This window comes from Hetaerina americana, unplaced genomic scaffold (genome assembly GCF_022747635.1).
Source record: "Hetaerina americana unplaced genomic scaffold, ioHetAmer1.1.p SCAF_1, whole genome shotgun sequence".
Classification (NCBI taxonomy): domain Eukaryota; kingdom Metazoa; phylum Arthropoda; class Insecta; order Odonata; family Calopterygidae; genus Hetaerina; species Hetaerina americana.
In genome coordinates this window covers 52,308,722-52,323,496 of record NW_027286069.1, presented here as the reverse complement: position 1 = coordinate 52,323,496, position 14,775 = coordinate 52,308,722, and the positions used below count along the sequence as shown (strand labels likewise).

At 37.6% G+C, this 14,775-nt stretch overlaps 1 protein-coding gene across 1 annotated transcript; it reads left to right on the top strand.

Annotated features, from left to right (window-relative positions):
- The first annotated feature begins 4,731 nt into the window (after positions 1-4,731).
- Positions 4,732-14,357, top strand: LOC139696178 (lysine-specific histone demethylase 1A-like). The gene is made up of 6 exons (XM_071595206.1): positions 4,732-4,753; positions 5,170-5,322; positions 8,809-9,177; positions 9,796-9,956; positions 13,105-13,315; positions 13,639-14,357. Exons 1-6 carry the CDS (start codon positions 4,732-4,734, stop codon positions 13,920-13,922), a joined length of 1,200 nt encoding a protein of 399 aa, XP_071451307.1. The 3' UTR covers positions 13,923-14,357.
- Positions 14,358-14,775: the final 418 nt, after the last annotated feature.

Sequence of the window (14,775 nt, the reverse complement as noted above, 5' to 3'; positions counted from 1 at the left end):
TATCGAGCTGTGCCGTTGTTTTCTTCCTCATTTCCTCCATTGTATCAATGTTAGCCTGGCCAAACAACCCGGAGGTAGCAGGTTTGAATATTGCTTACGGTATGTTGTAAAATAATATCCTGTCTTCGAGCGTGACGAACCATGATTTTTTATCTCATGATATTGATGCCATTCCGTTTTTATTCCTTTAATTCTGTAAATCTCTTCTGAAATTTCCTTGCGAACTCAACTACTTTGCCTGCGTTTGTGTAATGACATTCCTCAACCTTTAATCCGCTTCGTGGAAGATCCTTGATCGAAAATCCATTACACATGACAGGGCCATCGACAAGATTTTTATCGACGGCAGTTGGCTATTGGGACCAATCCAGAATTGAATCGTCTGACTGCTTGTTTTGACGCTAAATTTATCGAAGAACGAGTTCAGAATGCGCATTGAAAACACTGCTTGTTCGGCATCGATCGCGAGGAAGATATTTTTCTCGTTCACGCGGTTAAGCGATGGTTCCGCCTGAGGATAAGGAAATTTCTCGCAATAGACATACCCTCAACTGTCCTCCCCGCTGACCTCACCGTGATCCCCGTCCTGCCGTTATGGGGAAAACGTCCTCACTCTGCTTCCCCTAATCCTCTCCTCCGAGCCGACGCTCCCCGTCCCCCGTCCTCATGCGCGTAATCCGCTTTCCCGTCCGAAGCATGGACGGAGCCCACCGAGGCTCCTCTCGGCCATCCTCCGTTCCTCCCTCTGCATTCTCCTCGCCCCGGCACTCCGTTTTCTCGGGAGACGAAACCACCCGCGGTGCCTCTCGGAAGATGTGTATGGGCACAAAAACCGTCACAAAACTTCGATGGCCTCGAGATGATAAGAGGCAAAATTCATTTGTTCGTTTGGGTGCGCGCTGTACCACCACCACCTTCCAGCCGCGAAGTTGCTTTTATCAGATGACTTTTGAGTTTACCAGTTTGACCATGGGGGGTTTAATCTGTCTTTTAAACGTCTTCTCCCAGCAAGTTCGACGCATAAGGTTTTGGGAGGAGGGGAGTGTTTATGGGGCGCAGGGAGAGGACGAGGAGCAGGGTGCGAGGGCTTTATCTCGATGCAATTACGGTTGCGTCCGTCTTCGTTTGACAATGGGTAGTGGTTATGCAGATTGAGAAAGAACCAGGGAAACTTTTTATTTCTTTAGAGGGTTCCCTTGTCGACACGTAGGAAATGACTTATTTTAGACTTAGTAGTAAAGGTGACTTTTTGAACTCGTTAGTTTGGGACAAAAACTATTTCAAGCGATTGTCATGTGGTTATCGTAAATGAAAAAAATTCACACCGAAACTTCTCGATGTAGTTAAGAGCAGAAAATTATTCTTGCTGCCTAATAGCTGTGTCTGTCAATTCCACCCACACAAATCGGTATATGTAAAAACGTTAATATTTAGACAGAATAACGACTGGTCACATAGTTTATTACTCGAGTTTTGTTCGTTAATTTTCGCCCTGAAACGAAGCCAAAATATCCATTTCAGCGATTGATATTTTGGCTTTTGGCAAAATATTTATTTAACTAAGAATATCTACAAAATATTATCAGTTGGTAATATGATACCCGAATGCCTCTGAAAAGCAAATTTCTTTGTTGGATTGAAATGAAATGCCGCTCTAAAGTAGCATTTAGTTTCAATGACATAGAGAATGATTTGAAGGATCTCAGAACATTTATAATAATTTTGGTACAATATATTCATTTTAAGCGGTGTGATATTTCGAGTACCAGAACTTCATGGGAAACCATAGGCGGCACATGGAAAGAAACTGCCTCCCCCCCTCAACCCTGATGTGAGAATTTCACACGCTATTGGGCTTCATACTAGGTTAGCTCTACCCTCGCGTATCAAACCGACCTTCGGGTTGATAGCTGTGGTTTTTGGTTTAAATCCATTTTACTTCATAAAAATGTCCTCTGTAAACGAATCAATGAAAGTATTCAGATTGTAAATGATGTCTTGGCCACGCTTTAAGTATTGAAATTGAATCTGAGGTTTCCGTGGCGTTTATCCACAATGGGAACGGCTTTCGGGCTTTCCTCCGCGTCAGGGTGTCTCTGTTCCAGAGACACCCTGAAATGCCAGAAAGCCGTTACCATCATTATTTTTTATCAAAGTTAATCTACTAGTTAAGTTAGGTTTTGTGTGGATATAAGTTACCGAACGGTACAGCGACAATTTTGTCCCTTGTCTCCCCTAACAAATAAAACTCAACATCCTATTTTAAGATTAGCCCCTTTTCAACTCCGTGTACTATCCTTCCTTCCTCCCATCGTTCCGTCGAACATTCTTATTTTATTCCTGTCCCTTCTGCGCTTGCCTACCATTCTCCCCTCTATCACAGTCTACAACATTCCATTGTCAATCAAAATACTCTTCATCCATCTTTCCTGCCTCCTTTGGATTTCTCTCAACAGTCCCTGCTTTAAAGATTGCTTTTAAATTTAGAAAAGTTTCAAATTTTCAAGTTTCAAGTTTAAAAAAGAAAAGAAGAGCTTATCACTCGACGCTCTATTTTCCTGTAAGCACTTGTTTCCAGATATTTTGCTTGGCTTTAATGATGGTTTCAGTCACTGAAATCCTTTCAAAGAGGAATACCCATTGGGAATTCTAAGTACAGAATCGATTTGAGTTGTATGTGGACAGAAATACGGAGAGAGATCATGTAATGTTTTTTTAACCTTAAAACGAAATCTAATTAATCTATCATCCGAGGATAATAATTTTATTATAAAAGTATCAGCGTTTGAGAGCACTTTTAATGAGGGAAGGACTATACTCAATGAAGTTAAAAAATATATAGTTTCATGTTGTGGTGATACGGTGACAGTATTTATCAGAAGGAGAGCGGAGTCTCTTTTGGAAGAAGGAATGATCGTCGAATGAGCCGAGACTCAAAAGTTGCCATTAGCCTCCGGAGAACTCGGAAAAGCACCCTTTGGTCGCGTACACCTTTTTCTCTTTTTTTCGTCCTTCATTTGGAGTCTGCGGCTGTTTCCTTTCACCGCTTTAGACCCCCGTGCATACACACGATGTCTATGTATGTGTGTTGGGGTGTGTGCCTGTGTGAACATTTCGTCTCAGTGGTATGCGGCTTACGAGAGTGTGACAAGGTGGGAGTTTGCCCTCATTTGAACAAACAACGGAGCAAATAGTGAAATATCGTTAGTGAGGAAGGGTTGGTCGGGGTTACGGAGAGTGGGAAGGGAGGAGTTTTTTTTCAGGGAATGAGTATAAAACGTAGCGCGAGGCTTGTCATAAGCAGTCAACGAGGGGCCCTGTCTATATCCTCGGGTGATGGATGAGCGCCGAGGAAGTGAATGACTTTTCAGGTTGCTACATTTGAAAACTTGTTCGTCTCCGTCTCCCTGCTTTCCTTTTTTCCTCCCTCAGGATTTTTACTTTTTTCCCTCGACTATCTTCGCTAGCCGTTCTCTGTTCACAGGTCGTGTTGCCTCGACTTCTTCCCTCATGCTTCCCTCCCCCTCCAAGCTCCTTCCTCATTCCTCTCTCCCAGTCGCTATGAATCCATTGAATTTCATGCTCTCAGGTCAAAGACCCCTCTCCCCAACCCCATCCCCCCTCCTCTTTATCCAAATTAGTATTGAAGGGGCAATCAGTGTCCCGCCAGTTTAAATGTACGCGCGGTGACACCGAAGAGATAATTTATCTTGACTCTGAGCGTAGATTGGAAGTTTCTCCCTGTCGAAGACTGACCATTACTCTCGGGCCATTTTCGATTGAGTGATTCTGTTTCTTTCCTCCGATCCGTACTGCTCCAGTCTCTTTAATGCTATTTCTTAATTCATCATTTCTTTCCCCGAGTCGCATTTTTACTTGGGAGTCGTCTTTCAGTTTAGCCGCTGGGAATATTCTCCAAAGGTGAAAGACGCACTTGCGCCTGAAATCGAACGATTTTAGCCTTTGAATATATTTGAAAGGTTGAAAAGTCGTGGGACTCAATAGGATTTAAAAAAATACTATTTTCTGGGCTAAGTACATGTCATCTTTGGAAATATTCATTAGAGTAGAAATGCCTGCCAGCATAATGAAATCTTTAAGGAGCCCGTAATATATCGTTTTTTACTGACAGAATAAGTTGTACGCTTGAATTTATTTCCGCAAGGCGTCCAAGTAGGGTTAGGGATGTTATTTAATCATCTGGCACCAAAGGAATTAGAAAAGTAGTGGTGACTTTCACTACAAAATTATTCTTTCAGTGTGCTGCTAAGAAAAAGTTGATAAACCTTCTCAGATAGATGTATTTAATGCTCATAAAAATGTAAATCTTTGGTATAGCTTAGAATGTTCACACATGCAAAACCTATGGCGAGGTCCCCAAGGTCATCAACCTCAAACCACAATTTTACCAAGTCCTTAATGGCCCCTGAATGCTTTAATTTTCTTTTACGGACGTAATATATAAGCTGATTCCTGAGTATCACATCATTAACTGTCGATTGGGGTATCCCAATATTTTGCAAATTTTAACAGAGTATTAATCGTTTAAGTCTTACTAACCAAATATTGTGCATAGAGTGTTTTTGTTCCCTAATTGGGTTAAATATCCATTTGGAGATATATCCAGTTTTTTTATTTTTTATCTTGCATAATGTTGCATTTTTAACCATGCTGATTCAAATATTATTAAATGAACTCCAATTAAGTCAGATGACATTTGTTTGAGTCACTATGTACTCTGGTAACTTTGTGTGTAAGTTGCAAAAACATATCTTTATGGATGCCAATTTACATGGATATTATCCATTTTATAAATATTTATTTGGTATTTGTGCCCATCCAAAACATGCCTTAACCGGTAGATTACCTAATATTAAGTCCATTTTAAAAATATTGACAGAAAACAAAATGACCCTTTATAATTAGAGATGTAACAGGCCGCAAAGAACTTGTAATTTTTTTCTTGGTAAGTTACGAAAAAATATTAAATTATCAATTTAAATTATAATTTTAACTTCGCATTTATTTCTTGGCAATCTGCATTTTACACTGTCAACAAAGAATCTTTTTTATTGTCCACTTACTTTAAAGACTTAATTTTCAGCATTTTCTATGCTTTTCCGCTGTCCAAAGATATGTTCCTTACATCTGTATTTTATTTTTCAATAGTTCGCAATGGTTACTCCTGTGTACCTGTGGCCCTGTCTGAAGGACTGGACATTAAGCTGAACACGGCAGTTCGACAGATTCGTTATGGCCCACATGGTGTGGAAATTCTCACATCCAACTCCCGCAATCACTCCAATCCTATAACATACAAAGGTAAGAACATTATTGGAGGTAATTCCGGAGTTAAATTCTTTGAACACTCAGAATCTGAATAAAATTGTAGTATCTTGAGAGGGGATTTAAACACTTCCTAAAATGTCTTAATGGTAAAAAGAGTATGAAAATTTATTGTTAAAAGTTTCACAGAACTTGGATTATATCTTTTTTTAGCAATGAGTAATCGAAGGAACAAGTTAAATTAATTATATGCCTAGTATCAATTCTTATATCTTAGTATTTTATTAATAATATAAGTATTATTATATATTCATACATGAATTTCTTTTTTGTTGCTCAGTACCAGTTGGGAGGTAAATCCATGAATTATATTTATTTGAACCATTCAGTCATGTTAGAAGATTAAAGGAAGATCTCTAGGCTCTTATAACTTGTACGTGATATGTGAATATTTAAATCAGCTCACATAATATTAAATTATTCTGTTATTTGTAATACGATCGGCTAACTTCTCAAAAACTGATCAGTTGCAAAATTCAAAAGGAGAAGAGGTGTATGGTGATTCCAACTGCATTTTTCGACGAATATATAAACGCAGAAGTTTATCAAAGCACATTTGTGCATGCAGTGTTTGCTCGGTTGAGTCAACTTGATTCCTAGGGGATGTATTTGATTATGACATTGTTTTAGTACTTTAAGATAAATCTGTTGCTACCTAAATTTATATAAAAATGTGATCGTCACTCTTAGATGACTAGGTGATTTAATTTCTGGCAATGCTCTTTACTCCAAAGCCTAGAAAAAATATGATATGCTTATGAAACCACATTCTATTTTATTTAGAGCATAAAAGAAAGGTTTTTAATTTTTTATAATATGAATGGACTTATATTTTTATTTATTTGTTTATTTATTTAAGAATTACGTTGCAATTAGGCGATTTTCCTGGTGGCAACGGTCAAGTTTGGTCAATGATCACTTTTACAACGAAAAATACGTACATACACGTACTAGCACAACTGATAGGAGTCAAAATATTCTTACATACAATGACACTTCCACATCACATACAAACAAACTTCCACATCACGTACAAAATGCCGTCCACATCACATAAAAACAATATTTTAATAACTACAATAAAGTTTATTACCCAGTGGCTGCTTATTTATACTTAAAACTTCTAAAATTGGATGGAAAGGGCTCAAACAAACCTTCAGGAAGCTGGTTCCAATCAATAATAGTTCTATCTAAAAAAGAGTATTTTTTTTGCGTCCTTATTTTCATTTTGAAACTATGGTCATTTTTTCCCCTAAAGTTAGGCTTTTCTATCTCTTTCAATAAATCTTCCCACGCTTTGTCCTTCTTAACAATTCTATACATCGCGCCTAACCTACTACTTTTCCTTCTATTTTTCAAACTCTCCCATTTCAGTATGTCCAACGTTTCTGTGACACTATCTGTTCTTTTGTACCTTCCGAGTCTTGCTGCCTTTCTTTGAACTTTTTTCTTTCTTTTTAATATGTCCCACCTCATATGGATCCCATACTATGGAGGAGTACTCGAGGATAGGGATAACCAGTACCTTATATGCTTTTTCTTTTGTGACTACGCTACTTTCTTTTAAACTTCTCATTACCCAATGCAATACTTTCAATGCCTTCCGTGTCAAATTAACTACTTGGACTCCCAACCCTAGTTCCCTAGTTAAGTAAATGCCTAAATATTTGCATTGACTGCTACATGGAATTCTTCCTCCAAAGAGGGTGTAAATTTCCTTTTCTGCATTCTTTTTATTTGAAAAATGTATTTGCTTACTCTTACTTATCTTACTTACTTATATGTTTATGGTTAAACTCTATTATTTTGTTTCAGTTAAAATGAAATAGTTCAATCACGATAAAATTTATCTACGACGTCTGTTCACAAATTTCTCGAACTTTTTAATTCCAAAAAAATACTTCAATGACAAATTATTGGCAGGGTCCCCTTCAAAGTAGTCCTCCCCAACCTATACGCTTACCCCAAAGGTGTTTTCACTTTTTGAATCATTCCTGGTACGCTTCTTTCGGAATGCTCATAAGCTCCTCCGTCGAATTTTCTCTATCTTTGGAATGGTAGCAAATCTTTTTACTTTGAGCTGGGTTTCTAGTTTGAGGAGCAGGAAATAGTCACATTAGCCAGGTCTGGTGAGAAGAGAGGGTGGGGAACCACAGCGATCTTGTTCTTGGCTCAATACTCACGAGTTCTGAGAGACGAATGAGCCAGTGCGATGTCGTGGTAAAAAAACAATCGACGATTCTCCAAAGTTCGGGCCGTTCTCGCCTGATTCTGTCTCTTAGTCGTTTCATAAGCCCTAGGTGGTACACCGTGTTGAATCTCAGGCCTTTAGGTAGGTATTTGTAATGGACAACCCTCTTTGCGTCGAAAAAAATAGTCAACATCATCATGACATTCGAGCGAACTTGTCGAGCTCTTTTGGGGTGTGGGGATGTTTCACCGAACCATTATGAAGGTTGCACTTTTGTTTCGATGTCATATCCATAAACCAATGACTCATCACCTCTTATGATCCTGGACGTGAATGTTTCGTCCTCTTCAGCTCGATCAAACAGTTTCCGACAGACTTGAACTCGATCTTTTTTCTGGTCTGCTGTCATCAGGCGAGGCACGAATTTGGCGGTGACTCGATGGATCCTCAGTTTTTCGTTCAGGATTTCTTGGCACGAAGCAATCTAGATACTACACTCTTTTGCTAGTTCCCAGACGGCCAACGGTCGATTTGCTCTAACGACATCGTTCAATGTGGGGGTCATCAGTCGACTTTGACGGTCCTCCGGAACGCTCGGTCGTCTTCCACTGATTGCCGCCCCTTTTTGAGCCGAGAAAACCACTCATAACGCGCGGTATGTTTAATAGCATCCTTATCTTGCAAATCAACGCAAAAGTTTCCGTGAAGGATTTGCAGAGTTTCACGCAGAATTCCACAGAACAACGCTGCTGCTTAATATTGCTCATTTCCGCGGATTCGATTTTTCGCCGCACTCGACGAACACCCCTTCACATAAACGGCTGGAACTAATCAGCAAAGTGGTTGAAGGCGGTTATTTCGGAAGTTTCCGCGGACACAACGCCTCCAAGCAGATTAAAAAATAACCAACTGGAGGCGCCCTAAAAAAAAGTTCGGGGACCTTTTGAACAGATCTCAAATTGTTATGCATTTAATTTTGCGTGTTCATTTCCCATGTTAGAATCGGTCATTTGCATTTCCTTAAAGGGTGAATGCATTGTAAAAGTATGTTATTCTTTCTGTAGTTAATTTTTTATCGTAAAATCAATGATGTACTCAAGTGTATTAACTTAAATTGAATTAAACTTAACTTGAATTGTAAATCTAACTCCCCAAGTCCAGCAAAAAGTGATTTAATGCATATATATGTGCATGTATGATGGGTGTTCAGGACTCACATTGAAGATTCGATTTGTGTCAATGGCGCCTCATCGGCTTTTTATGTCTGACAGGAGATGTCGTCTTGTGCACACTGCCTCTTGGTGTCCTCAAGCAGTCTACCGGCATTGGGTCCGGTATTCCTCCCACAAATGCCTCGGCCTCATCTACTAGTGGGCCGGGAGGAGCCACCACCTCATCTGCAACCGGGGGTTCAGGTGCAGGGATCTCGAACATGGCTGGAGGCCCAGGCCAAGGGCCTCCTCCGCCCCCACCTGCCAATGCTGTTCAATTCCTGCCTCCTCTGCCCGAGTGGAAAGTTGCTGCTATTCAGCGCCTTGGATTTGGCAATCTGAACAAAGTTGTTCTTTGCTTTGAGAGGACTTTCTGGGATCCCAATGCTAACTTGTTTGGCCATGTTGGCAGCACTACTGCTAGCAGAGGTATGTACCTGTGCCAAGGAGTTTCAACGTTCAAGTCAAAAGGAAAATGAGAAAATGAGGCTCTTTGGCATTGAGTTTGTGTTATGTGCAGGCGCATATTCCAGTCATTTAACACTTCCGGGCTGAACTCAGCCCACTGAATCCATCCAATGGCCGCCTACACATCCCATCTCACCCCCCCTGCCCATTTCCTATTCGTCCCCCCCCCTTATCCTCTCTGCTCTTCCCCCGCGAATGACATTCTGATGATGATGGCCGTGCCGTTGAAATGTCGAAACTACATATTCGTATGTGAATGTCCTGTGTTTGTGTTTCTATGTATAAGTTTGATCAAAGTTTATATAGAAATATAAACTTTGATCAAATAAACAAAGTTTATATATATATATATATATATATATATAAGCATAGTATGCACACATTTATATTTATTTATTTGTTCATATATATATATATATATATATATATATATATATATATATATATATATATATATATATATATATATATGTATATATATATGTGTGTGTGTGGGTCGCGGTAGTCCAGGTGGTACCATTTTCCGTTAGAATTTAAATTTGTTAACGTTGAATTATAATATGATTTCCTCTTGTCCAGGTGAACTGTTCCTCTTTTGGAATTTGTATCGGGCCCCAGTATTATTGGCACTTGTGGCTGGTGAGGCTGCTGCAATTATGGAGAATGTGAGCGATGATGTCATTGTTGGTCGTTGCATTGCCGTTCTCAAAGGAATATTTGGAAATAGTGCTGTTCCTCAGGTAAGACTGTGCATATTATACATTTCTAATTCCCAAAAGATTTTTACCAGAAATTTAGGTAGTGGAATTTTATCTTCATTAATCTGAGGAAATTAATTTCACATAATGAATTCAAAACATTATTGGGAAATAGAGGAGCAAATGTAAGAACATTTATATTGATCTCAGTCTTCTCATTTATCATTTTCAATAATTTCATTGGGTTATTTCTTTACATTTTTATGAGATGAAGACACATTGTATTCACATTGACATTACCATTACCTTTATGATTAAGTGTCATCGTATATGGATGAACATATTATACACAACACATTAGCTCATCTAGTTCCTCAATGAACCCTATTTTGAACCAAAATTTGAATGTGTGTTTGATCCATTCTATCTAGTAAGAACCCCCTTTTCATTTAAATTTTTTCTAATCGCCATAATTTTTAAAATTTTTGATGCAGAAATTGTAATTATCTTACCAACATTAATTAATAAAGCAACTTTAAAGGATCCAACCCAATAAATTGAATAATTACATTCTCCGTATTCAATAGAGTACTATCATTTGGATTACATTGTGAATGAGCTCTAGGGATACTACAAATAGAATATACGAAAACTGTGCATTTAGTGCAATGTTATTTGTGATGAAACAGATTAAAATAGTTTGTGTGATTTAAACACTTGGCTAGACCTCTTATCTTAACCAAGAAGACATATTTTTGATAAACAGGCAAGCATTTATTTTGCCAAGTTCCTTAAAAGAAAGATACACTGTAATATCAAAAAACAATTGCATTTTATAGCATAAATTATCCTCAATGCTCCAAATATTTCCTTTTTTCTCTTTCCTATGCAATAATTTGTGAAATGATGACAAATCTTGGCAGAATTAAAATGTAAACTTCAAGATCCCCCTCTGGTATTTCTGGGTATTAAATAGATAATATTTTATTATTGCTATAATTATTGGTCTTGTTGAAAGTATAAAAAACGAGCATTCATCTTATGGGAGCTATTTGTGGAATTCAGAAGTGTTTGTACCTCAATAATTTTAGCTTGGCAATCTAATGTTATGTTTCAACTAACTCCTTTCATTAGAAGTATTTTATTAATTTACCATTACATGGTTTAAGAGATCACTACATACTTTCAGTCATTGGACACAATAAGGTTGGTTTTGGTATTATTCAACGTTTTTCCGATGCTATTTAAGTTATTAATAAGGAGCAGACTTTTCCTGTAAGATCTAATTATTAACCTTATAATTTTTCTCCTATTTTTAGATTATTTATTCTCTTCTTTGTTTAATTGAAATATTGATACTCACTATCTCATTCTTGGAAGAGACTCTTCAGAAAATACTTTTGAATGTTTTTTCATTCTCTATTTTACTGAGAATCTACTAAACATAAATAGTTTATTACTCAGCTGCTTGTTAAATAATCAGTACAAGTGCTCTTTCTCCGTATGATATATCCGAAGAAGATATTTAACTTTTGGACGATCTCTTTGAAATGTTTACTGCCGATATTGTGTCGTAAAAATAAATACTTCTAAAGTTTTTTTTTGCAATTTAAGTCTATGGTTGCTTATCATTGGTAGTAATATTTACCTTGATTCAAATTTAATGCAAATAATTGGTTTTAGTTTAAATATTTTTTCAAACGTTGATTTGAATGCTGAAAAATTGAAATGTGAGGCATGAATGGGTAAACATAAATTCCTATCCCTAGGCAGTGGAGTTTGAAACTCTAGGGTGAGTCAGCATTATCTGATGGTTTTACTATTTCTACTCAAGCTAAAAATATCAGGTAAAGCTGACTCACTCTGTATTTTTTAATCTTTCACATTACTCCATTGGGTGTACTTTTCAAAATGTGGGCATAATTTAAGCTATGATATTGTTGTTCTTTAATGTTTAATATGATGAATATTAAGTCATGTCTGGATTTTTTGTGTAATATCTTATTATTCATTTACAAAACTGCTTTTAGTACTTCCTTTTAAAGTAGCTATCAACAATTCAATATTAACCCAAAATATATCTTTTATTAATGTGCATGTATTTGCACATGTACACTTAAATAAGTCATGCAAAAGCATACATCAGTTACTAGTATTTCAAATTAACTTCATGTTACGATTTCACCATATAATATGAATCACTAAGTTTGTAAATACTCCAAAAAGTACAATCTATTTTGATAGCATCTTCACAAGCCATGCTTATCTGCATGTCTACCACTTCATGTAAGGGTTTTCAGTTACCATATGTACAGGAAAACTGAATCGCCAATTGTCCTTGAAAACGTATAAGGGAATTCTACATACTACACTCAGGTAACAAGGGGTTTTATATGGCTCAACATATGATGGCAAAAATATGTGTGTGATTCTGATATCCTTCAATAATTGGTCCTCTTTTTGCAATAATGTTTTGGCACCATTTGCAACGCCTGAGTTATGCATTCATTTTTTTCATACAGGTATTTTTTTCAACTTGGTGGTAGTAGTTTTTATGGGAGGCGACCAAAAGCTAAGATCATTTGCCCCATTAGGGATGAATGGGAAAGGAAGAGTGGAGAGAAACCCGGCATTGGCATTAGCATAACTCTTTTTGAAAGGCCCCAAGGGGTTCACAGTTTAATGTCCCATCTGACGGACATCATACTCGCTCAAAGTACTCTTCATAAAGCACCTCAAGTAGGGATCGGGATACCACTGATAAAGATTTGTGGTCTCCAGGATTTGAACCCGGGCTCTCTCAGGGGGAAGCCTGAACGTTAGCCACTGCACCATCTCAATCCACTTCAACTTGGCCATGCAATAGTCTTCCACCAGAGATGAAACAATTTTCATATTTCACTATTATTTTCTCTTTCATAAAATGTGTAAGCTTATTCTTCACTTTGCTACTATCATTGCTAAAATGGTCGACTAAAAAAGTAGCAAGAAATTACCCATAAGTAGCATGTAATGACATTCTAGGTAAAGCTCTGCTATTTTCACAGGGGCACATTTGATTTGATCCACTTCTTTAATGAATGGCCCATGGTTGTGGGAATAATAAAAGGTGCCACGAGACCTATGAATTGTAAATGAAATAGAATCCATTCTCCCTTTTAAACTGACAATTGCATGCATTTGATTCTAGCCTAAGGAAACTGTGGTGACACGTTGGAGAGCAGATCCATGGTCCAGGGGATCCTATTCATTTGTCGCTGTTGGAGCATCAGGAAGTGATTATGACATACTGGCAGCCCCTGTTACACCACCACCTCCAAACGCTGCTTCTGGCCAGCCTGGTGTTTTGCCCGGAGCTCAGCCTCCCAGTCCAACTAATCCACCTCGATTGTTCTTTGCAGGTATGGAAAAAATGAACACCTTTCAAAGAACTAATATGGTTTCATATTTTAAGGAAATATTTAGTTTAACCATGGGGAAGATTTTCAAATAATAGTAGTAAATGGAGTACTTCTTATTTGCTCATTCATTTGTGGAAATAAATTGTTCTCCTTGAAGCCTATGGATAAAATATAATGCATATGAGGCATTCTGTATGAAGGACAAGCAGTTAGTCCATTATTTAAAAGGATTAATAGGGTAAATAATTTGCTGTGTGAGTTCCCTGGCTCTATCCCTGTTGAAACATTAATGTGACTGAAGAATATTTCACTCTGACTTCCAGGAGAGCATACAATCCGCAATTATCCCGCAACAGTGCATGGTGCATTCCTCAGTGGTCTTCGTGAAGGTGGCCGAATCTGCGACCAGTTCATAGGTTGCCCATATGCCCCTCCTCCTTCAGCACCTGGGGCACAGGCTCCAGCTTCTCAGCCAATTCCTGGAAACACTACACCTGGGGCTACTGGCACAGCTGCAAATATTCCTCAAAATACCAGACCTGGATCTACTGCTGGGGTTCCTGCAACTCCTCATGGAGGAACTGTTACACAGACCAACTCCATCTGATGTCCATTCCCTGGAAAAATTGCTTAAATTTAGACATTTTTTGTGGTGAAATTTTTGAAGTCTTTTTGATATGTCAATGTCTTATTGTGTTTAATTTGAAGCTGAACTTTGCGGAGAATGATATTTTTAGTGTAGACTAAGTTACTAACAGAATTTCATTGCCATTACTGATAACAATTAATATTAAGATTTTAATGTCTTGACACATTAGATATAATTTTTAAAAACAAAAAAGAACACACACATTAATTTGTTGATGACTAATCATCATGGTTGGCATTGAATTTGCCTTGATTTGGAGAGAATTTTCTCATTAGATTGAAATGTATTTTTGTGCATTTTAAATGTCTCTTTTGTGTTGTAATGAGTGAGCAGTGTTTTTATTGCATTTGTACCTAGAATTTAGCTATTATGATCATTGTCATCAAATTAAATATCTTCGTAGTTTTTTGGAAATAAAAGTAATTTCTTCAGTATCCATTTTGGTTTAATGATGGGTTACATAATCAAACACCTTGGTAAAAGACCAGTGTCAGGGAGTGACTGAGCACAAGTTATTTAATTACCAGTTACAATAATGTTTTAGAAAAAATTCCATTTAGGATTATATGAACCAATGGGATCTCAGAGTAAAAAGTGATTAATTAGGTTTAAATTAAGTAGGCTATTTCATAATGCACTGACAAAGTCATTCAAGCCCAGGCTTGAGTGACTTCTCCAGGGAGTGACTTCCAGGTTGATAGTCTTATGTACCAATAACAGTAGTGTCCATCTTAGAGAAGTGGTGGAATAGGAATACAGAGGGCATGCTGAGACAGCAAGATTTATTTTTAATATTTACCTTCTTTACTAA